Genomic DNA, 25626 nt, shown 5'->3' with positions numbered 1-25626 from the left:
GAGCGAGAGGGAGAGAGAGAGAGAGGGAAAGAGGTGGGGGGGGGGGGGGTAAAGGAAGGGGGTTGCCGTGGCGGATGATACGAGAGCAGAATTATGGGCGTGGCCACGACGCCGGCCGATGGACGTGAGTACGGGACCAATGAAAGAGTGCCTTCGCTCGCGCTTGTCTAAATGGTGTAAGCTAGTCGAACGCAGTTCATAATAGGTCTTTAATTGGTGTTTCGCCACGAACTCTGGTCATCACATCATGCAAGAAGCTCACTTTTTATACTCTTCTAACCCCCTCTCTCTCTCCTCGGACTGTGAATCCACATATAAATATACCATTCCTAGAGACTTTCTCACCGGGATCTTAGTATTCACATCCAAGGTTGGTGCGCGCGCGGTCAGATTTTTTCCTCCACTCCTCAGCCAACGCGAGATTTTTATCTCGACTTGAGAACTTCGACGCCGGAGTCTTTCGATTTTCTCGCCCTGAGAAAGTTTGTCGCTGCTGATATTTTCGCTTCTCTGTGGCTCGTGTTTTTTGTCTCAAGTGGGAAACGATGTACGACGGCGGTGACGACTATCTGAGCCACCATCGTGCCCGGGCGCACGCCTTCGCGCTGAACAGCATCGTGCCACCAGCGCCTCGCAGTTTTCCCTACCCAAGTCTCCCGATGCAGGCAGCCAATCATAACTCACTCGGTTTCTCAGGTAAGGCGACAAAAGTCTTCTCTAAATCGTGGACTATCAGCACCTTCCCGGTTGCTCACTTCTTTTATCAAGTCAGGTGTAAAACTTGTCCCTTTATTTATCTTTAGGTGTGTTACGCTCGTTCCCCAGGTTCAAGATGTTTACTTACGTAATGTGTTACTCTTTGGGATTCTTAGTAATATTTACTTTGATACATTCAAATGAAACTGTTCACTTCGTTTTGAGTAAAGTGATACCATCTTGTTAGGTAAGAAATCACCCACTGTCAGTTAACATTATTTAGGGGCAATGTTTTTGAGCAAACCTATTAAATAGGTTTATTTGGTAGGAATGACAGTATCCTTTAGTCAGATTGATTGCAATTTTTAATCACAAGTGCTTCATGTGCTTTGAGCTGAGTTGACTCACTAAAAGGAAAATGAGAAGCCAATTTGCAGAATACTTTGACTCAGGTGCCTTCCCTGACATAATGCAAAGTGTTTAAAAGTCTCGGTAAATGAATGAGTGCTCTTTGTAAAAAAAAAAAAAAATGCATACATTCGACGACACACACACATACACACACACACTTAAAATGTGGAGTTTGTTTTGATAGATATCAATGTTGAAAGTCTGTCAAAATGATTGTTAAGGCAGTGAATCCCAGTAGCATCCAGTTAACCAAAGTCGTCCGAACTAGACATCTCCCCGCTTCGCCATTATCATCCGCTGCGCGCGTCCTCTGCCGTGGTTAAATATTTACACTCCACGCCAGTGCTCGATGGGAGTACCTGTCACCTAACACCGGAGCTTGGCAGGCTGCGCCCGCTGCAAGGGTCACCAAGCAAGCCCCTATCCCGTCGCAGGGGCCGGCCGCACAACACGGTAAGACAAGCGGAAAGCACGCCACACGGTGCGGCCTAAGTTTCTCCCGCAAGACTCGCCTCGCATCCACCTCATGCCCTATTTACAGACGGAATTTAGTCGAGTGTGGCACATCCTTAACTACGCCTTCAATCCTCCTAATTCGTTCCTGTATGTGTGCGTAAAAGGGAAAAAGAGATGAGGGGACAGATCATTTTGTGTGCTAAAACAGAATCGTTTGTATACTAGGCGGATCGCAGAGCGGTGTCAAACTTGTTTGTTGCGAGCACGAAGTTACACACTCCAAAGTTCGCGATCCCTTCTTTTCTCTCACGATGCTAAAATAAACGTTAGACATTTTAAGTGCCACGTTTGTTCAGTTCATACAGCACACACATAGATACTCCCAGAGGAATTAGAACTACCTCGCATTTGATGGCCATTCAAACACATGTATATAAACATTACCAAGCCTGCAAAGCTATTTATTTCTAATATTCTCCCACTCGAGAAAAAGGAGGTAAACCAATATAGTAATGAATATAGGTAAAACCAACAAGTCGTTTATTGCGTGTCTACGGCGCAGGGCGATTAAAAGCATTGAAGAAGTCACACTCGTGATTCAACCATGGGAATCAATTTCTTCGAGAGCATTTTCACACCCACTTAATATGATCTAGTATTTGGAGAGCTATCTAAACAAGTTAACGCGCGGAAAGTTTAATCAAATTCTGCTGTCGTGCCAATCATATTGTTATAACTGTCGTCATTCCCCGCTTTCTTCTTCTTTGTCCATGGATTTAAAGGAAGACATCTCCTCCATCCAAACGTGACAGTGGTAGATGTTTGATAGCGGAGAGGCAAGAAAAAAAAAATCCGTGAATTTCTAAAGCTATTGTTCTGAAGATGTACAATAAGATGACAAAGAGTGTATTGCTGAGTGGCTGAGGCCCAGAGCTTTTAAAGTCACAAAAGGTACAACAAAATCCCTAGATTCTAAAGTGATAATATTCAAGCAAGGTTGCTTCTTAGAATATGGACGGTAAAAGTTTCTGTCAAACGCAGACACGAAAAAGGTTAATCAATGCAACAATTGCAGTCAAAACAACAACAACAACAACAAAAATGATTAACCAGGCCTTTTATTCAGTCTAACGATTTATTGTTAGCTCAATGTCACGGTATATGCTATTGTAACACATTTGTATAGAAGCCCTACACAATTTTTCTCAGACGTGAAAATGGTGATGATTAGTTTATTATTGTTTGTGATACTGTACTGCAATGTTGCGATAATTGGTCTATGTAAACTTAACAAATGCATGATATTACCTTGAAATCAAAACTGTTATCTTTTTGTCAAAAAAGATAATGTTAATAATGTTATATATTAATGCCATTTGTATAGGGTTTTTTTGGTTGCATATGTGTTGATTTTAACATTTTGTTGATTTTGAATTTTTATTCAGTGGTTTATAGAACAGACCGTAAAAAGGGAAATCATTTTCATACAAAATAAAATGGTCATGAGATTTCCTGCATGTGATAACCATTTAAATTCAAACCACTTTTAGGAGTTTTCGTTGTGTTTTCGTTAAGAAATATGAGTTCTATAGCTTCATACCCCTTGTCAGGGACAGATCTATTTACTATGATTTAAGAGAGTGCTAACAGTCTGAGTGTTATCGTTGTCAGTAGTGACCAAAGGATTTCAATCCTTTTTTTTTTTTGTATTTAAATTTTCTCGGAAAACTTTCCATTTTCAAGGGCAATTCTACTCTCTTCATTATACCCGTGGGATGACTGCATGTAATGAAAAAAAAAAATACCTGCATAGATCTGATTTTGAAAGAAAACCGATGAACTTGATGATGAAAAGAGGGAGAAAAAAATCTCCTTATGATTATTTGAAGGGGTTGATATGTTTGTAAATATTAGTTGACATACACTCGTAAAACTATAGACAAGTATTTGTAGCAAAATGCGAAAGTAACCCTAAATCTGTTGACAAAAGACTTTCCTTTTTATGATAATCTCTTTGTGCGATTCTATAATAATGACATCACTTGTTTGTATGTCATTGGCAATATTCTATCATAATAGATTATATTTCATTGCTCTGCATATCATAATTAACCGTCAGTCCTGCTTAAATTATGTTTCGTTTCTGTAGCACACTGATGTTTACAAACACTTTTAATGGCCACTTTATGAATTGCAAGAAGTTGCCAGGTTCGTTAAATGATTGCATTAAATTATTATTATACATGGGATGGTAACTGCATAGGATTTTTTTAAAGACATTTGTAACAAACAATTAGAAAACCTTTAAACTTTCTGTGAATTGATAAACAATCAATTGAGCAATCTTGAATAGCAAATATCCAATTGTAATGATTAGTGATAATAATTGATATGAGAGGCATGTGAAATCTTGTACATACTTAACCAAGAAGAAACTATCTGATAAAATATTGTTGTAACTTATTGTTTGTATAAAGTTTGTTATTCCAAGCCATTTGATGCTCCCCTTAAAACTCAGTCATTATAATCTTAAAACTGTTAGCACTGTATTATAAAGTAAAATGTCATGGCTGTCGGATAGTGTGAAGGATAATAAAGACGTACCCGATATCAAATCGCATTGTTTCTAACGTACATTGAAATTGTGCATTATTCAACGCCGACATGTCAGAAAGATTACATTCAGATCGCTCCGGATCGTCCTCTAGAATTTCGACAGTGATAGCGTAACTTGTATACGCGACCACATTGCCGACACGCGCCGTGCGTAGCATACATTTACATAGTTTAGCAGACGACCATATTTTATTCATCCGCACCGGGCGCGGGGAGTCCCACAGGCCGTTCCGTCTTCGCCGCTCCCGTTGACAGATTTGCCACTCCGATCCAAGCCTTAACAAAGAGACCCTGCCAGGATGACACCATCGAATTTATGCAGGTCGCATGCAGTTATTAACTTATCATTTTACTGACAAATTGAAGTCTTATGTACGAAATATTTTGAAAGCCTGTAGACTCTTTCAAGCTGCGTATCGATAAATCTATTTAAAACATAATGACAGTAAGAGCAATATAATTTTGCTCCTGTCTTATTAAAGCCTATCTATACCGAGTCTTCGAACACACATAAACATATCCATACTTAAACACACATACACACACACACACATACACACACACACCTACACACACACACACACACACACATATATATATATATATATATATATATATATATACTGTACATACATACATATGTCTGTCTGTGTGTGTTTGTGAGTGAAGGTAGTTACATTGAGTGGATTGCGCTTGTGTGTATGAATGTAGACAAAGAGCATAGGTGGGTTGGTGATAATTAATTTTCTGACGTATAATACTAAATACTTCGTACTGAGAATTGTTTGTATTTTCTTCATGTGCTAAGGCATTGTTCTCACTAAGAGATATAAGTGCACATGTTCAGTCCTTTCATTGACCCGTGTTTTTAGATGATGGAGGTGAATTCATTCGTATGGGTGGAAATGGATATATGTAGAAAAAAAAATCTACCTAAAAATAGTTGAAATTGAATTCGTGCTTTACAGGGAATGCAATAAACTGAACTCTATGCGGAATCTCTGTAAAAAAAAAATCGATTTCTCTCGATCATACGTACAAACAGAGAGACATTCACACAAACACATGCACACACACACACACACAGATATATATATATATATATATATATATATATATATATATATTAATCATATGAAGAGCTTGCTTATATACAAAAGACGCTAAATCCATTGAAAATGATAAATTTAGCGCCTTTTGGAAGCAAGCTCTTCATATATACATCATAGTTTACTTTAAGAAGAAATGTATACGAATATATACATATGTACCATTGTAACTTAGCATCAAGTTTATCTTGGTGCTAATTCTTGTATGAGACCGTCTGATCTCGTCAGACAATTTTGATAATAGGGGTGTATTGTATAGGTATTAGACAATATTGTTAAGCTCAATCGAGTCAGCATCATAAGTCAGTTATTCAGGTCCTAACAAGAATTCATCTCATCTCTTTTGATATCTCATCAGTTTTCCGTAAATAAAATTTTCCCCCAAATATACACACATAAATGTGTTTATATCTTTCAGAAAGAGGAAGTATATAATTATTTATATACTCCCTTTAAGGGGGGTTACTCATACATGCCCGTGAGACTATCTGCCAGTGCAAAGTGTATGCTATGTAGCAAAGCTACCGGGGTGAGCCACGCAGCATACAAAACAGCGGTGTTATGGGATGAAGTCAGGAGCGTGGAACAACCAGACACACTTCACAATCTCTTCCTCTCTCCTCCCTCTCTTCATCCTCTCTTCTCTCTTCTCTCACTCTCTCCCTCTCTTCCCTTCCTCCCCCTCTCCCTCTCTATCTCTCTATCTCTTCTTCTATTCCACTTTATTTTAGTCACTTTCTTTTAATATCATGGACATTATGCATTTAGCCCAATGATTCTTTCCATTTAATTTTATTTCCTCCAGTCGGCAAGACCCCCCCCCCCCCTGTGATGATTTTACAATGCGCGGGAAGTAATTTTACATTTTATGTCAATTCGTTGTGAAGTGTTTCAATCAATGTTGAGTTTATTTGGCCGTTGATTCACATGTAGATATTAACCAAACCTGACGTAAATACGATCATGTTACAAAATAACAGATGGTGGAGTGTATTTGCTAGTGTACAGTGTATACATTATATTCTTCATCTCCTCTTCAAATATTACATCAGCAAATTAAATATATATATATATATATATATATATATATAATACATTATTCTTCCTTACCTGTAATTGCCTGATGAAATCATGATCGTAGACCACCCTGATCTATTCCATCATGACGACACCTTTACTGATACATGCAGCAGCTTTGGCAATTAAAGCTGAAAGAAAACTATTTTTGTTTTCATTTCGACGGTTGTATATGATAGGGATCAACTCATTGGTAGAAATAAGGACATAGCCACGCAAACATTAACGATGGAAGTATATACCGACAGTTCAAACGCGAAGGACCGTGATTACGTAATCACATGTGCTTGTTATTGTACTAAAAAAACCAGCCCAACCCTTTTACTCTGATTGTAATTGTCCGCATTTATTGATAACTCTGTCACTAAATGAATCATTTTCACTGCGCTGTTAATCTTTTCCTCACACGGATTTCATTGTCAACTTTCATTATAGATCAAACTTGAGTTATTGATTTAATATAATATCTTCTTTTTCAGAACTCATATAGATATGATAGTAGTAAGAAACTTTATCATTTGTTTTCAAAGTCTTGATAAAGAAATCAACAATTTTCAGAAATCAGTTCAGACATTCCGCCATTGGAAGTCTATGGTCCTGATTTAAAAACTGAATTATATTGTAATGAAATTTTGGTTTTGATAATGACACGAATTTGTTTTGAATGGAGCCGGTATGTCGTGTTTACCATAGAAATGTTGGTACAAAATTTGAAAAGTATGATTTTTCATAGAAATTTGAAATCAGATTTGATTTGATTCATTGAAATAAATCTTTCAAACTTGCAGCAGAAATTCAGTTTTATAAGAGAAATAGCAGTCGTATTGTATGTTTTAAAAATTTGACCATGTGGCAGTCCTTGTCATAACTTGTTGGAGAAACTTATTATAAGGGATATCTTTTTCTGTTCACCAAAATACTGCAGTGCACCACAAAAGATACATAATTGTTGTGCATGTTTGAAATAACAAGAACATCGATTAGACACATAATCTTTTTTTGTTTATAAATTTTGAATTACAAGAAACTTATCATAAGCATACGATGCATTTCTATAATGAACCATTAATAAAGTTATCCGAATTTATTTATCACAATAAGTGCTTTCTCTCTCTCGTTTTGAATACTATAATAGTGTGTAAATTTTCTTCTTAACACATCATATCTTAAAGGGATGGCACAGTATTGGTGGAGATGAGAATTGGGCTTTTGACTTTTTGCGAGATACCAAGAAAACACTTATGACTATAGTACAGAGCATACTATTTTAAGAGGAATTCAAAGTTTATTTGATGAAAATCGGGTTTGGAATGACTGAAACATCCAAAAACAAAATAAAACAAAGCGATCGTAATAAAAGTGTGGGTACCACACTTTATTAGAATCGCTCTTTTTTGGACATCTCAGCCATTTTAAAAACAATTTTCATCAAATAAACGTTGAGTTCCTCATAGAATTACATGCTCTTTCATATTTCATAAGAGGTTTCTCATTATCTCATCAAAAAAAAATGTTAGAAACCTGAAATTAGGTCTCAACCAAAACTATACGATCCCTTTAAGCCCTATATAGTTGGAACAATCTCACAATGTAAAGAGAAAGTCTATTTTTATTGTTCATTGGTATACTCAAATCATATTAAGTTTGCTCTTTTATCGACTGTTTATATTAGAAAGGACGTGCACTCTGCAGTTTTTAATAGTTGGAATAGGTTACACAAGCTATCAATAATACGATCAATTTAGTAGAACATGGCTATTTTGAATTTGTTTCATTGACAACGTTATATTTCTAACCTAAGTGTTTTTATGGATGTGCTTCATTCATTTATAATCATGTTTTTCCTTCTTTTTTTTTTTGGGGGGGGGGGGGTCTATCATTAGATGTGCGCATTTTCACATATCACGGTATCAACTGACTTTATTGGGTTTTCTACATACCTTCTATCAAAAAAGCTGTTTGTTGTTACTAATAAATGGGGAGACGGCATTAACATTTTGTCGACCATGAACAGTCAACAACAGCTTAACTTGGATTTCCTTAATATACTATGACAGTTGCACAAAAAATACGTCACCGCCTTGCTAGTGATGTCATAATCGGAGAAAGAACTATCTGACTCATAGCAAGGGAAAGGTGATCATTATGTTTATCTGACAACGATTATAGAGTTCTTCAAGGGTCTTTCAAGCTGGTATATTGCTTCTATATAAGATATTTGCGGTACTATCATAATACACAATCCAATGTGCACACGCAAACATGCACACATACGCAAATGATCGTTATTCTTATTAGCCATTTACGTTGTTTATTCTAATACAGTCTGTAATTGTTTTCTCGACTCATCGTAATTCGACAACCGGACTATACAATCTGCCTTTCTGGTGTATTATGTCTTATTCATCCAATCTCTCCTCCTCTATAGGTCCTCTATGCTTCTATATATAATCACTCATCTATAGCTACATTTCCTGTGGTTTACAGCCCTTCTTTTTTTTTTCTATCTGTGTCCTGCATATTATTTAGAAGTGTCGTATCAAACCCGGTGTACGTGCTGAGAGCGTTTGTTTACACACCAATCAATTAAACCCACAATCGAATATGGTTACTCCCCGCTCGTTGAGTAGCATGAAACTGTCAAACATGTCACCGTACATCACCGTCTTCTCCACGGCAGGTAGAAAAAACACAACAACAACAATAACAACAATCCACTATCTCCCTTTCAATCATCCCTATACACTGTAGGATTGCAGTGAACAACCTATTTTTGGAAAAAAAAAGAGGATTACTATACGCATTGCTTTCTAACCCTGGCTCGGCCGATGTTTTGGCTGAGCTTTAATGGGCCGAGCTGGATATGGCGGTCGATGGATAAACGTTGGCCTACGTACGCGCTGGAGTCCGTAATAAAGGCAATTATCTTTTGACAGTAGGCCTAATGTCTTGCACTCCTCATTAGCTGCGCTTTGTGTTGGCTTTCACCACTCTATCAAAGGGGGAGGGGTATTACATCAATATCCCTTTGACTTCGATTTGTAATGGACTTCGGACCATTGTACAATCAGAATATAGCAAAAGAAAAAAAGGGGTGGCGCTTGTTTAACGTTGTCGTTGAGCTTGCCTTTCGTGGCTTCAGGCCTACAAACAAAATCTGCAAATGCACTTTCTCATTTATGAAAAAAAGAGCCCTCCATTTTTGCTTGGTTTTTGTGTTACGTAGATAACGTAGATGATACGAGATGATAAAAGTCATAGATCCACTTCAAACATTTGAATACAATGTTAGTAATGATATTTATTTTAAACGTAAAAGCACATTTCATACTGCACAGGGCGCGGGAAAACATTGGAATTGGGGAAATACTGTAATTTTATATCTTTTGTGAGCTTTTTTCATGTTGATATTTGAACAGAATCCAGACAAAAATTAAAAACGTAAATTTTTGAAAATTTGATTTTCCCACAGACCGTAGCAGTCACTTCGGAGATTTCACGCCGCTGCCCGCCCCGTCTGGCGACCACAAAAGCGCGGCCGCTGCGGCAGCCACCCAGCAGATGATGGCCGCAGCGGCAGCCATGCGTCCGCCGGACCTGGCCGTTCAGAATCCTGCAACCAAGGACATCAAGGTGACGCTGGAGGGAAGGGAGTTGTGGCAAAAGTTTCACGAGATTGGAACAGAGATGATCATCACAAAAGCCGGAAGGTGAGCAAAAAGTTAAGAGAAAACCTTTCTCGTAGGACGTGTGCGACTCTGATCAAAATGCGCGTAATATTAACTCGGCCAAATACTGTTTGAACAGGTTCGACAGTACGGCGGCGCCTGAAATAAGTTAATGTTAGCCAGATTGTTACCGTGATGCATTGCTTTGCTCATGGCTGTTTTCAGAGGGGAATTTTATCGTGGTTGGAGTTCGTCTACATTATATAGTGATCACTACATATCACTTTTTCTCGTCCTATATATTTGCGTGTTAACAAATAGAGAATGTTGTTGTTGTTTTTCCAACATGTATTAATTAACATTGCATGTACTGTCTCACTTTGTTGTTCATTGTTCATTGGAGTTCGAGGATTATATGCACATACTTATGCATGCAGACACTTGAAAACATTTTCTGTAGCATCATGCAAGATGACTTCAGGAGAAATTTATGCATCTAAATCACCTGTCTCAATTTGACTTTTTATATTCTATAATACTTGGGGATCTTTTAGGGGATTGTTTTTTTCAACGCATATTACTTTTTGCTTTTCCAAAAAAAATTGCTGTGATTTTGATCCATGACCCATCATGACATCGCTTCAAAATTCTAGGATATTTTCAAAATCTGCTACACCATTTGATCAAAGAGGAAGGTTTAAATGTCTTTAAAAAATGACATTATGTGATATAAAATGGTATGCCAATATATTGTATATGTGTGAAGTCCTACCAAGTTTGTATTGTATTCAAATCTTGTCATTTTTTCGGCAACAGTGACAACAAGGAGACAAAAGAACTCTTTGACCTTCCCTCTTAAAGGACAAGTTCACCTTCATTAACATAAGGATTGAGAGAATGCAGCAATATTAGTAGAACACATCAGTGAAAGTTTGAGGAAAATTGGACAGTCGATGCAAAAGTTATGAATTTTTAAAATGTTTGTGTTGGAACCGCTGTATGAGGAGACTACTAAGGCTCGTGATGTCATATGAGTACAACAGTATAAAGAAAATGTGAAGAAAATTCAACATATTTTCACTTTTTTCGCATGATAAAAGAGCACTTGACTTGCCTCTTTCTAAAGGCAATGGGAATAATACTACCCATGACAAAATATGTCAGTAACGAGTCAAGCGAATGTGTACTTTTTTCAAAAGATGAAATTTTGTGAAATTCTCTTTATATTATCCTATATTGTTGTACGCATGTGACATCATACACTACAATAGTCTTCTCATCCAGCGGAGACTGCACAAAAACTTCAAAAATTCATATTTTTTGAACGGATTGTCCGATTTTCCTCAAACCTTCAATGATGTGTTCTACTAATATTGCTACATTCTCTCAATCCTTATGTCAATAAAGGTGAACTTGTCCTTTAATGTAACAGCTGAATTTGAATCACTATAAAACTGTTGTAGCTAAATCATTAGAGTTCATTATTTTCACCTAATGTTGTGAGATCTATTAGAGTGTGGATGAACGCGCTATGAGACCGTCATAAAAGATTGTAAAGTGTCATGCAGTCGGAGTATTATATGATCTATTGTTATCTCAACAACATATGGCTGTTCCACCGATTACTCTCTTCTACCACCTGTTGTCTGTGGAAGCAGAAAAGCAACGTGACCTGGGCCCCGTTTCATAAAACTTGTTATCAGTGACAAGTTGTCATAGTTGTTATAAGCTACTGAAATCCTTGCATCTGATTGGCTAAGAGCAAATTTGTCATAGACATGTGGCAGTTGTCACTGATAACAAGTTTTATGAAACGGGAACCTGGTCATTTATTTTATGTGTAAAGGTGCATGAGAAACCCGAATCGGGCATCCCCATAATTATACAGGAATAGGATATGAAAAACACGTATGGTAAAATGAGTTCAAATACATCGTTAATCTTAAGACGAACAAATAATTTATCATTGGAAACATCAAGTGTATATCATGGTGTAATAAAGGCGCTGTTGTTGTTAATGGAAACGAAAAAATAAATGGGGCCGTCTTGGAAAAAGAAAAAATGCCCCGCGCAATACTGATATCAACTCAAGCGACTTTATAGGCAGGGGGCATTTTATGAAGTGATTTGTCCGAAAGATTTGTCAGAGAGTGTGCTCTCAGCCAATCAGAAGCAAGGATTTCAGTTTACCTTTTAACCGATAACAGTTTGTCAGAAAAAAAAAATATGGCAAAACCTGAAATGCCACCCCCACATCAAAAGTCGTTATCATTGAAAAATGTACGCTAATGAAATGTAAAATAAAGGCGCAACAGTATGTGAGTTCTCCTATCACAGCAAGTATGGGGAACTCTAAAGAAAAGCTTTGAAACTTTTTAATAATACTAACGGACTCGAACATTTTGAATGCTGTGATTTCTCGAAATTATTTTCGATGTTTTACGGAACAACTACATTGTTGTCACCAGGTGACCTACTTTCAACATTGATTTCGATTCTACCGATATTCGACGCCATTTTTTTCTCTCAATCGTCTGGTCGGACTAAGATGAGAAGAATGCGCTTCTTGAGCGACGCGCGGTATCGATTGCATAATGTGAGAAGTGCTCACCGTAAACAATGATCTTGTTGGGAGACTCGCTCGCATCACGCTTTGTGCGTTGATAAACACTCGTCGCATAATCTGCGGGTCACCCAAACCGAACCATTTTTTGAGAGGCGTTAGTTGGTTGGTTGGTTCGTTTTCTCATCTGCTTAAAAAAGTACGATACAGAATAATGCACTTGTTAAACAAGGCACATATTTCCATTGCTTCTGTGATCATCAATATGTTGGCTTCATGAAAGACCGTCTCCACTATTGTGTACTACAGTTTTGTTGGTATGGGGCTGTTGATAAAATGAGTAATAACCATAAAAATACTGCCTGAGAATCACTGATGATGGTATCTTAAAACGTGGTTTACAATTCAACTTATACTTTTCAGTCGTCTGTTTCGTAAACTGTCATAAATTTTGTTCTACGTGATATAAGGCGTCTTATTTTCTTAAACATGAATGATTATAATTAACGGGATATAGAGACAAGAATAGCAAGTAAGATTGATTTGAGTAATAAAGCAAAATGTGAGTTAGGCCTACTATGTTGACATTAGTGATGATGGTTAATTATCATAATTTCTGAAAATAAGTTAAAAGAATAAAGATAAGAGCACGGATATAATGGAGAAATTGGATTGAGATTGTTATACCAGTCAGTGGTGCCAGTCACTATCTATAATATACAAAGCCAAAACACATCTTCAATTCACTTTTCTCCAGTTTCCTTTAGAGATGGAAAAAAAAAAACCCGTTGAAAAGGAATGATCAAATAAGATGAAGAACAAACAAAACCGGACAAACTAATACCTTACAAAAAAAAAGAATAAGAGATAAATAGCTGAAAACAAGAGAATGATGTTGATGGCCAGTGGCCGAGCCGCTGGTGCCGACTAAACCGTCCGGAATCCCGCTTGATTTCTCGCCCCTATTGTGCGGCGGCCTGGCGCGCACATCCTGTGGCCGAGTGGCCCGGCGCTTGGCTTCACAGCTCGGGTTCAAAATCAAAAGATTTGGGATAATCAGTGACCGCAAACAGAACTGGAAAAAATTAAAGAACCGGGTTTCTGATTCATCAAAGTAACCAACAGCTAATATGATTCATACTCGACCTACTTGGAAGGTTGGATTGTTACGACTCACACATCGCCGTTGCCATGGTAGCACGTTTCTATGGAGAGGCCATTAGAGTTACACACAATGATCCACAGATGCTTTTTTTTCGGGAAACTATTAGTATTTACATCACCAGTAGAACGTGACTCAGTTGAATACTTGTAAGGATATGTTCGGCTTTTTTAAAGGGTCGTCAAAATCCTTGCAATTATTACTACATACCAATATGGTACCTATATGAAATATATTCCTACGTTGCCATGTCATAAAATCATAATCTTATCATAACCCTTTTCATCTCGGGGAATAAATATTGCATTAGAGTGCGACATAACATAATATATGAATGTTCCGTATTTCCTTTACTTTTCACTCTTGCCAACTTATTTTGTCATTTTGCTTCAATATTCATTCCTTTATGTACCTAAAAGAAAATAGGCAATATAGTCCATTATATAATCATAGTTTAACTTTCTCATCAGGTTAACATCTTATTGTATATCATTATGGCTATGGATGTATACATACTTATTATTGTCAAATGTTATATAAACGGACTCTAAAGTTGCAGCATGTACTTCTTTCACCGTTAATTCATATTGGAGCAAAATTGTGGCGGATTTGAAGTTCAAATCATGCTGTTCATTTATTCTAGGTGAACTTACTGTATCATTCTGCAAAGTGGAAAAAAACAGCTCTCTACCCATTATATATTGTGGAATGTTGATTATTCAAGCTTCAATGACTTGAGCACGCCATTGCATCGGTCATGGGAATCATATAATTGGTACAAGGTTGGATAGTAATATTTTCCACTGTTGTCTGGACTATATAGGATTTCAACCATTCCACCTTCATGTGTGTACGTATGTATGTTTGTGTCGTTCGTTTCAAGGAACCATCTACATAAATAATAACCCACACTGTATAACTCAGGCAGGATTCTTTAGGATCCACCCGTCGATGGAATTTCAACTGACGGATATAGATGGCATTGGATGGTCGACAAACTATATCTTGTTATAAATATGAACGTTGATTTCTCAATGTCTGTGCAGCTACACGCCACTGTGTTGTTGTTGTTTTTTTTTTTCTTATGTTGAGCGGGAAGTGAGAAAATTGTGGGAAGCTAAAGCCAGTCTGCTCCACAGCCGAGTAAGTCTGACACACGAGGTTTTATATTGATAGCCTTCTATACGTACAGGAGATGTAGAGTGTCTTGTGCGGTTGTGTTTAGGCGTACTGGCCTGACCTTACAGTGTAAACATTTACGTAAAGACGCGTAGCAAGGTGTGAAGTGCGAACGGGACGCGGACACGCCATATTGAGATGGCGTTACGCAGTGGAATAAGCAATGAAGGCGAGCACAGCAAAATGAGCTCGGAGGTACGTCATGTATCCAACGGTGACATACCGCTAAGAGTGTTGTTTGGTTCTTTTTTCTGTTCTTCTTCTTTCCGATTCATTCCGTTACCTTCAACACCGTTAGCAGGTCCTAAACAAACTATTCGCCTTTCATTCTCGAGCCATTGCATCAACCTCGCTACCACATAATTATCGGGATTACCGAAACAGTTAGACCTTTTGTGATCAATCCGTTTTTCCCCTCCTCTGTCCGTAGCTTACCCCCTTCCTCTTCCATAGAGGTCTCCTTAAATGCATCTATTTAAGTACAGCTATAGTCTGCCTTTAGAGGAGGCACATAGACCTAAAACACTCCATTCTGTAGTAGGTACAATTGCCATTCACGGTGTGGTTTTAATCTTGTTTTTTGCAACCCAGCGAAAGGAGATGGCGTCGAGCCGAAACTGACTGGGCGGAGTTTTAGCCGGGGCAGCGATGATGGGAAACTAATTATTTCACCATTGATAGCATTGTGAGCAGGTCAGAAAATCCATGCCGGTTCTTTGACAGGCTTTGGTGGAAGGTGACGGGGACGAGGGGCTTCTGCTGCGAGCCGATTATTGACTCCTTTCTCTCCAGTCAATAACAGTGGAAGGGATGGGATGACACAAAAAAGAGGGGTGCAAGATAAATCGAGAAGGGGGGTGGTGGAGGGCACCATTGGAAGACGGTATCTGGAGTCTCAGCTCCACCTTTTCTTCGCTGGCTGCCAAATGGCAAAGAGAAGAAGAGGCGAAGGAAGAGCCAGGAATTAAGCACTCGCTTTTTCTTTACATCTTGTCTCATTCTTTCTTACTAAACATGCCCTGACGAAACGTTTTAATGAGATCAGACTTTAGTGAAAGTGAAAGAGGAAAATAGAAGGGAAATTATCTCGATTTCTTCCGCGGATTTGCTCTTTTTATTCTTTTTGTCCGTTCCGTCTGGCGGTAAAGACGGGTCTATTCGATGCCTCAAAATGTAGAGCAAACTTACAGTCGATCTGTCTCAAGCTAGTAATGTTAATTCGAGTCAGATGCATTCTAATGGTGATAATGTAGTTAATCATCATGATGTTTATATTTTCATTTGGTTTCTGATGTATGACTTTCATCAATTAATGCAGCAACATTAATCACTAAGTATCGCCAGAGCAATAAATGATGATTGTGATATACGCTTTTAGATGGCTAGTTTGAAAAGAAATCAGTTTATTTAAGTCCCAAAAAAAAAGAAGGAAAAGTGATTTGCTTTATGGATCACAGAGGCAGAAGGTCATCTGATAGTAATTGAGATTGCCTTTTTGGAGATCTTTAGAATTCGAAATGGAAGTGTTGCGATGATTGCCACTTGATCGCCATTCATCAACATTAGAATTCAATTTCCCGTCTTCCCTGACGGTTTGATTACATCCTTAACAATGCGTTTGTAGATACTGTCCAAACAGTCCGAGATCAATATAATGTCGTGTGGGTTTTTTCTGATCTAATATTCCAGTTCCTTACCCGCTCGAAACCCCGCGTCTTACTGAGCTGAGGGACGTTAACCGTGGTTAGTTAAGTCTATTGTTTGGCGCTCGCTGGAAGAAAAACAAATTACCGATTTGCCCGATGCCACGAAGCGCCTTTGCCTGTCGTACGCCCAGCAATCAACGATAGCATGGCTTGCCTTGGGAAGGCCGATGTACAAGAGCCTCGGAAATAAATCTAATTTTACTCTTTCTAATTAGGGTCACGGAAAAGTCTATCCTAATTCTGTTTGACGTTTCCAGACATAATTCAAGATCTCACATTTTGCTTGTTTATGTACTGCGCAATCTAAAGAGTTTTTTTTTTTTTTGGTATTTTTTTTGCATTATTGTCTCCATGGGAATGGACAATTCTCTCTCCTTCCATTAAGTTTTGATCGATTCAATTTCACGAATGACGTGAATGAGATGGATAGTTGCGGCAAAAGGTCGTTGCAAGGATTGCATAACGTACGAAAGGGTATCATTGTCTTTTCTTATGCACTATCATCATCCTGCTTGAAAACATTACGCAAGATACGGATATAACTATTCAATTCTGGCGTTCACCCTAATATACAGATGAAAAGTTAGTGGGTTCTGTTTAAATAATTTTAATTCAAATGTGTTAAAAAAAGGTTCACACACACACGCGCGCATATACATACACACACGCAAATACATATAATTGTATACATTCAATCTTATGCAACCATTAATGTGCATACATTACATCTTATTGCTCGATGAGGTCTATACTTATGTTCACAACCAATATTAAACGATATTCACCCATATAATATGCTAATATAGTGTTTACATAAAAAAAAAAATCATGCAGTGCATTATGGGACATGAGTGGCACTTCCAAATAGGCAAAGTTCTATGATGACATTGAAGTTATTGCAGAAGCTAAACGTCGAGCAAACCACGAAGTAGATTATTCTCTCTGGACTCGATCTTGTGGTAAAAAACAAATAACATACTGAAACTGAACGGTATTTAAAGCAACGAAAGGGAGTGTTAAAAAGTTGGGGAAGGGGGCAGAGAGAAGAAAGGGGGCCATGTGATGAAGTGTTGGTGGTCAGGGACACAGCTTATATCGACATACTCACAAAGGGATGAAGTTAACGAAGACCCAACATCCAGACCGATCATGAGATTCAGGCTGGATTGGCCGACTTTGGATACAGCTCAAAAGCGAGCGGCACCCGTGGGCAATAATTTTGGTATGTTTGTTCACGACGAAGGAAGACACAGACACACACAAAAAAGAGCCCTCGTGTCTCGTTTCATCTTATCGAAAGTCCCATCCAGAAGAAAAGAACTCCAGCTAAGAGACGGTGTAAACAAATCAAACAACACCCCCTTAATGGTCTTAGCTCGAATAGGCAGATGGGCTACTAAAGGGGTTTTTGGCTAATTCAAAGACCTGTTCGCGCCGCAGTGCTATCGTCTGGCTCTCGTCTGCTCAAACCGCGTATCAATGGAAAGTCAAGAGAAGTTGAAACAAAATAATCTGGAGGGGACCGTCTCAACAATCTTCTCAAGACAACAGTGTATTTTCCTACAAGAAGTAATTAATATGCTTCTGAAGTAATGTCAAGGGTGCTGAATAATGTTTAAAGCAGATTGCATAATACATGCCTAGAGAGTTATACACCAGCAGATGTCGTCAATTTTCTCCCTAATTGACGTTGTAAAGCTAAACGACTCCATAATAAGTTATGCCGCTAGCTATTACGGTAATGAGGACCCACAACGCCCAAACCGAGTATATGCTAATTTGTAGTTTTGCATGTTGCATAACAGGAATAGTATTTTGCGACTTTCTTTTGAAAGGATACTGATACAAGTCTTCCAAAGAAGAACGAAGTTTGAGCTATATTTTCCGTTTATTCATTATAATCAGTATATACCCAGTCTGGTAAAATCTTGGAAAGAAAACACGGAAGACATTGGTTTTCCCATTAGCATCGGAGCATATGTCGACAATGAAAATAAAAAAATAATAGTATCACTGTCATTTTGTTTGCACATGTAGTCATTATTGCCTCAAGAAATTAGAACATTTCAATACATCTAAATTTTGAGACTGATATCTTAACATTATTTTAAAACCATGTTGTTGTTGACATTGTGTGTCGCACAAACGTATTCCATTTAAGAAATTACGACTTCGGTTATGTTAGATTTTCTACAATTGGTTTCTGGAGTGAACTAGAGTAGCTACATATGTTTTGGACTTGTTGTTATCCTGTATCTATTTATTTTCCATTTATTTATCATGATAATAACGTTGCTTGGCAAACCAGTGAGCGAACAAAATGTATACAATTTCCCTGTTTACTTCCCTCGGGGTTTGTTACATGTTTTACTTACATCCGGGCAGCGTTTCAAAAGATCGAGCAAACACATTCACACGACCGGACAACGAATGAACATTATTTGTTTCCCGCCAAGTCTTCAAATAGTGTTCAAAAATCCCATTTCCGCCACTATCTTGTCTGTTTGTTCATGTTGTTTTGCTGCGTGCGGATGCGGCTATTACAAAGGTGAGGGAGTCGTTTTGGAGCAGTTACCTCCTTATTTGCAGAGCTCTCTGAAATACCGAACAATGAGTATATGTTTTACACTGTTTAGAAAAGAACTGTTGGTAGCGTCACACAAGATATCTGTCCTTTTGTTCTGTCCTGTCTTGAGTAGCCCACAACCGTTTGCTTCGAGGGACTACTTCGCGAGTTTGGTGCGACTGACCGCTAGATTATCGGACAGTGCAGTAGCTTTGCTTTGAAGGATAAAAAGAATCGATCGTCTTGTTGAAAACTCCGAACACCTCACGGAGGGAGTCGAGATAACGATAAAGCTTTTCATGTCATTCCCTTTGCGTCTAAAGATCCAACCAGTAGAATGTCCTGCTTGTAAAATGAAGCAAGAAAATTCAGGTTTAAATGTCTTATTATGTATGAATGCAGACAAAGAAACCGGTACATTGCAATGAGCTCGAGCGGGGATGCGGTAAAATGGCTGCAGTAGCCTGCCTTTCGAAAGTAATCAACACCAAAGCCGCATAAGTGCGCTAGTTCGCCACACGGAATTTCCCCTTCCACATTCCCACAAACAAGTAAAATTTTGTAAGCATAAGCCGGAATTCATTTTTTTTTTCCGGATTGGCAATGACAGTCTAACTGAGGTTAATACTTGAGTTTGCGAAGCTGTGGCAACAGTTGCAACTTGTTATTTTTCATCTTTTCAAAGCGTGGGATAGCTGGAGCAAAAACTTAGACCTTTTCAGACTTAGGCGCCGCTATGATACCCAACGAGATCTTCAGGGTTAGGTCAACACGGATTGCAAAACTGCTCCTCTAGTCCCACCTATTCACTCTCGCGGACCCCTCGCTGGCTTGTCTTGGACCGTCAATAGGGCAGCGGAACTGCATGATGCTTCTCCGATTAGCCCCGATCCCCCACCACGAGAAAGAGATTTTCCCCTCGATTTGTCAGCCTTTTCACCGCCGACATCACGGCATTGGTGGGACAGCTATCAGCGGAGCCAGTATCCAAACAAGAAATCATCTCTCTAGTCTGCAACAGACAATGCCAACCCAAGCCACCAATGTCAGAGCCATGTTGGACCGTTTTGCCCCAAAACCACTAGTCTCTCTCCTTTCAAAAATGAATTTACGTCAAATCTAGACAACCATTGTGATCCACGTTCCGTGTTTGTGTGCTCACCGATGCGTGCGACATTTCTCTAGTATCTCTGTCTATTTTTGTTTCTTTTTTACTTCCAGGCGACTGAAGGAATTCAGTCTCTTTTCCCCAAAAAACTGTTCTGTTTACTAGACCGGAACATTATTCAGCAACGCCATGTGTAATTTACCCCCTCCTGCATTATTTGCCTGATACAATCGTATCTTATAATCAATGCTCACGCGATGAACAAAGTATATTAAATTGTGTATAGGCTACCTCCACGTGACACTTATTTAATAAAATGGACTTTTGTTTTATGTGTAAGAAACTCCGAAATTGTAATGGAATTGAAAGAAAAAATAATGATAAAGTTTTACCAAGTCATAGATTTAATCGGGCAAATCTTAATTTCTAATGGAACTACAAATCAATAATAAATAAATAGTCATGATTCATATTAGTGGTAAACATACAGTAGATAGCCTTACTTTGTTATGGATATGCCAACGTGGTCACTTGAAAGAAAAATCCTTCAATAATATATAGAGCTGTAACATGTCACATCATGTTCAATATTCTAAGTAACTGTAGAACCAGTCATTCGTCGAAAACACTGAGAAGGCGATTTTTGTTTATAGTGAGAGGGTTTGGTAGAATGAGACTCAAAAGTTTGCCAAATGAAATGATAATGATGATAATAATGATAAGTGATTAAGAGAATTGTAATCATGTGTTTATATATTTTGCATCAAACTTTATGATTTGTATTTTCTACAAATTGTTAACAATTTGATTTATCAGAAGTGTATACTTTGTATTGGCATTACCTTTTGCTGATGGAAATAGAACACGCATGAATTGACTTGACTTAACTTAAATTGAATTGAATTATATTGAATTGAATTGAATTGAATTGAATTGAATTGAATTGGATTGAATTGAACTGAATTGAATTGAATTGAATTGAACTGAATTGAATTGAATTGAATTAATAAACATACATTTATCTTTCCTTCAATTAAACCGGGAACAAATAACCACTGTTATATTCTTGCTATGACTATGATGGATGATAACAATATCAGCATCATTCAAATAATGATATTAGCATTGATAAATCCATCAACTGGCAGTGTTTGGAAACGACTTCATTGCTTTAGATTTGGTATCTCGAGTCTTCCGCAGAGCAATCAGGAAATGCTTTCTACGTTTGAGTTGTGATTGGTGATGGCTACGATATCTTGCTGTAACATAAAATACCTTAAGATGATGTCGTGTTGTCTTACACGACCATCCAAACTAACAGTCCTCGCCTACACTATAAGACAATACAATGTTCCCTTTTTATTGACAGATCATGCTTGAATAATAATACCTTTGAAGTTCTGCTGTAACTTCTCGGAAGACAATTTTGTTTTGTCGTTGGTGGCTGTAATGTCTCACTCTAACACACAAAACCTTGAGATGATACTAGGTTATCTATCAATCATCCAAACCAACAGTCCTCGCTTAGTCATAAGAAAATGCAATATTTAGTTTTATTATACATGTGAAGTTCTGCCGCAACTATCCCGAAGACAGTTGCTATGTAAAGTTCTCTTTTGCTGAACTCTAGTGCTGTGCCTTATTCAATAAACAGGATAAGGCAGCAAAGTGATTTAGCGTATTTTCATTGTACCGACACCCATCAGGAGCAACAATTCAATTCCATCATTAGTTTTAATTGACGCAACAAAGTGCTCAAGATATTTTCCCCACCATAATTCAGGCAATATTTGAGATCAAGTTAATGGGATATGTAAACACGGTAATCATCTAACAGTCCCTTCTGTATTTCTGTTCCAGCAAGGCTGGTGGCATCTTGTCGTTGGGGGAGCTAAAGGGATTATCTCAGCAAAGCCTATTCATTTTTCATCATTGATTACCAGGAGCGACAGACTGTCATCGTGCCGAGTCGTTTCTTCAGATCCGACGTCTATAATATTTAACAAATGACTTTTACTTTTTTTGTTCCACCATAGTTTCGGCCAGATCTATATCTTGGGGCACAGTTGACGGCTATGGCTATAATTGGCTCAAAGCCGCGCCAATTTGACTTGATGGAAGGCAATGAATAAAATATCTTTCCTAATACTGGGAGATTATGTCTTGAAGAGTGGATTGTACTTCTCCCGTTTCTAATGTCTCTTTCATCCTCTCTTCCTATTCTGATCACTCTTTTTTCCCCCTCCCCTCATCCAGACATGTAACAACATGCTTCATCCACCCTGCTGCATATTATTGCTCTTTTATCATACCATCAATTTTACCAAGTGGACGTCAAACCACATGCAAATCACCCATTGGTACAGCGTTCCGTGAAGTTCTGCCGCTGTACGCAGCGTCCCCTATAGTGTACTCTGCACTCTCTGTGTTAAAGGCGTCTGTTGAATCTGAGCCGTATCATTTCTGCAATGTTTTCCCGCCCGAAGCGGTATAAAGCGACACACAGGTCGCTCGCTATACAGTGTGTAGTCATTACCAACCAACAGTATTAATCCTGTTAGCTTAAACAAGGCTGCGTCAGCGTGCGGGTGGCTTTTGTTATTCTTTGATGCATATTCCCTTAATATCTGGGTGACTTCTCTTCCTGTCCCTCTCTTTTTTGAAGGAGGGTGGTATATATCACATAATACATATTGTAATCAAAATGGAGCAAGAATCGCTTGTCGCTCTTCGCCACAACTCTCCACATGTTGACGTCTTTCTTTGTTGCCAGAGGCTGGCCTTCCGGCAAATTTTGGGTGTTTAAGGGCGTACAAAGGATTATACACATGACCACTACGAGGTCCCTAACGGCCAATCTTATCACTGCCAAAAGCATGGAACTGACCACACTACAACGAGATCAGAAATATGTACGTCAAAGAAAAACGCAAGCAAACTAGGATATAGCGCCTTCACTCCGCTCGACTTAGGTAATCGTCGAAACATTTCCATCTTGTATCCCAAGAACCGAATAAACATTCTCCGGCGTCTGCCCCCGGCGAAAAAGAATTGGATAGGTGCCTAGCTTGATGAATCAGAAACCGTGAGTTTAACTCGCAAGCCAAGCCGTCAACGCCCACCACGATACGCGAAATAAAAATACGAGAGGAGTCGGATGAAATTAGAGATAGGTGTTAATTAAATGAACACAAGATTACTCAATTGCTGGATTACTTAGAATGTAAACATGTAATTCGCTGCGATCGCATGTAGCTTCGAGTTCTCGTCACACACTCGCTGGTTAAGGTTGCAATGGCGGCCAGATGCCGTATTCGGACTTCTCGTGCCGCGGCCGTGAATAGTTTTTTTTTTTTTTTTTTTTTTTGCGAAAACATTTCCCGCCTTCCGAGAGTAACTTAGCTGATTAATTTGGCAGCTTCCCGAATAATTCTGTGAAATTTGCGCAAGCAGTGCTGACGAACCATTCGGTGAAAAGAAATTTCTCGCTTCAATCGACAAACGAAATCAAACGAAAGTGAGAAGAATATTATGATAGCCTGTTCATATAATATTATAAATGATGTAAATAATCCAAAGATACCTTGTTCGCTGTCAGGGCAAACAAAAATGTTAAAAGCACCAAGCGAAGTAAAAAAAAAAATGAGCGTTCTAATATATCATGTTTTTGTTGCACTGATGTTGCTCAATCTGGTCGCCGAAAATCATCAACTACGTTATATTGTTTCCATTAGGCTAGTTGTCATCAGGTGAAGGGAAGTAAGTTCCTGCGCTTTTAAATCAATCTTGACCTTAGATGACACTTGAAAAGAATTTGTAAATCAATGGCTTTTAAAGAACCTAACCTTTCTTAAAGTTTCATCACTTTGAGATTGCAGTCGCCGACGAATTTCAATGAAGTTCTGATCAGCGCGTAAACCAGATTCTGGCTATCTATGCTATACCTTAGCCAGGGCTCGACATTGGCGATGGCCCGCTGGCCCGCTGGCCCTCTGGCCCCCTGGCCTGAGGCCACTAAATTGGCGTCGGGCCACCAAACTTTCACATCTGTCATACCCGGTATCTTTTGATGGCCCGATCTGGCAACTAAGATTCAAAATAGATTATTATGTTTCTTTTCATTTAGTACCATACACATTTCTTTTTCGGGCCACCAACATTTTAAATTCAATAATTTTACTAGCCCAAACGGACCACCAGAAGAACAAAAAATTAGAATTGAGTCCTGCCTGAGCGCACCTGTAAAAACTGGCACCTGTAAGCCGATTGAGATTCGCTAGCCAAGGAATGGCGTGGCAGTGGTAAAGACAGCGAGCGGTACAAAGACGCTTACACACTTCTTGCTACTCAGGGGAAGATCCACGTGAAAAGCCATGTTAGAGACAAGAGCTGCGTGTGTGTGTGTGTGCGTGTGTGTTAGGGCTTGTGTAGGTCTATGTTATCATACCTTATCTATTATGATTTTATGACTTGCCATTATAGGATCCCAGATGACGTGTATGTTACCAGTTTCTTGAATACAGACTTTGAATTTTGAATAGATAACATAAACGTTCCTCAGAGCTGTATTTTCGACCCCTGTAAATTCTATAACTTGTCGTCGTTTGCATGCCGAAGGGCCTTTCTTTTCCTTTTCTTTCTTTTTTTTTTTTTTTTTTTGGACGGATTAGCCACATTGAGATGTCAGATGTAAGCAGTTTTAAACAATATTTGAAGTAATTGTAAAAAAACCGTAATTTTTATAGAATAGTAGATGACATAGTAATCTAATCGAGAAAAAAAAAGTCTCATTCCGTCTAATGTTGTATGTTCTTTTATTCTATCAAAAAGCCAAGCTTAAATGTGTAAAACCGAGAATAATTCCATGACAAAAATCATAAACAGATAAATGAAAGGTGTGAGAAAAAAAAAGTTCCTTTAAGTTTGATAAGAAACGTTGAGAGAGATTGATACAGAATTATAAACTGTGTAGAAACCAAGTCCATGTCCAACCTTAAAATAACAACCGAAATGCTGGCTACTGACCAAAAAAACCCAATCAGTGTTTTGTGTCCCATCCACGCTATCCGCTGAACGCGGTGCGTAATGCTTTTTACACCCCTCCTCCGCTTCTGCTTTGGAGTGCCCCTTTAATTAAGTTTAGAATCATTAGCCACACGGGGAGAGCGACACCTTGAGATCGGGGAGAGGGGAGAAAGAAAGAGAAGGGGTGGAGTAAAAACGGTATAGACATAGAGGGATGAGGAGAGGTAAGAGAGAGAGAGAGAAAGTTAGTAAGAGAGTCATAGGAGAGAGAGAGAAATACATGA

At 38.5% G+C, this 25626-nt stretch overlaps 1 protein-coding gene across 1 annotated transcript in view; it reads left to right on the top strand.

Moving 5' to 3' along the window:
• Positions 1–545: 545 nt before the first annotated feature.
• The window catches only part of LOC140227364 (uncharacterized), a 69233-nt gene continuing 44152 nt past the window's right edge, over positions 546–25626 (top strand). The window contains exons 1-3 of the mRNA XM_072307776.1: positions 546–696; positions 1012–1020; positions 9838–10075. Coding sequence (XP_072163877.1) covers positions 546–696; positions 1012–1020; positions 9838–10075 — 398 coding nt within the window. The remainder of the gene's footprint in view (positions 697–1011; positions 1021–9837; positions 10076–25626) is intronic.

Source organism: Diadema setosum, chromosome 4, assembly GCF_964275005.1.
Source record: "Diadema setosum chromosome 4, eeDiaSeto1, whole genome shotgun sequence".
Lineage (NCBI taxonomy): Eukaryota > Metazoa > Echinodermata > Echinoidea > Diadematoida > Diadematidae > Diadema > Diadema setosum.
The sequence above is the reverse complement of the archived record's forward strand: the minus strand, read 5'-3'. Positions and strand labels throughout refer to the sequence as shown.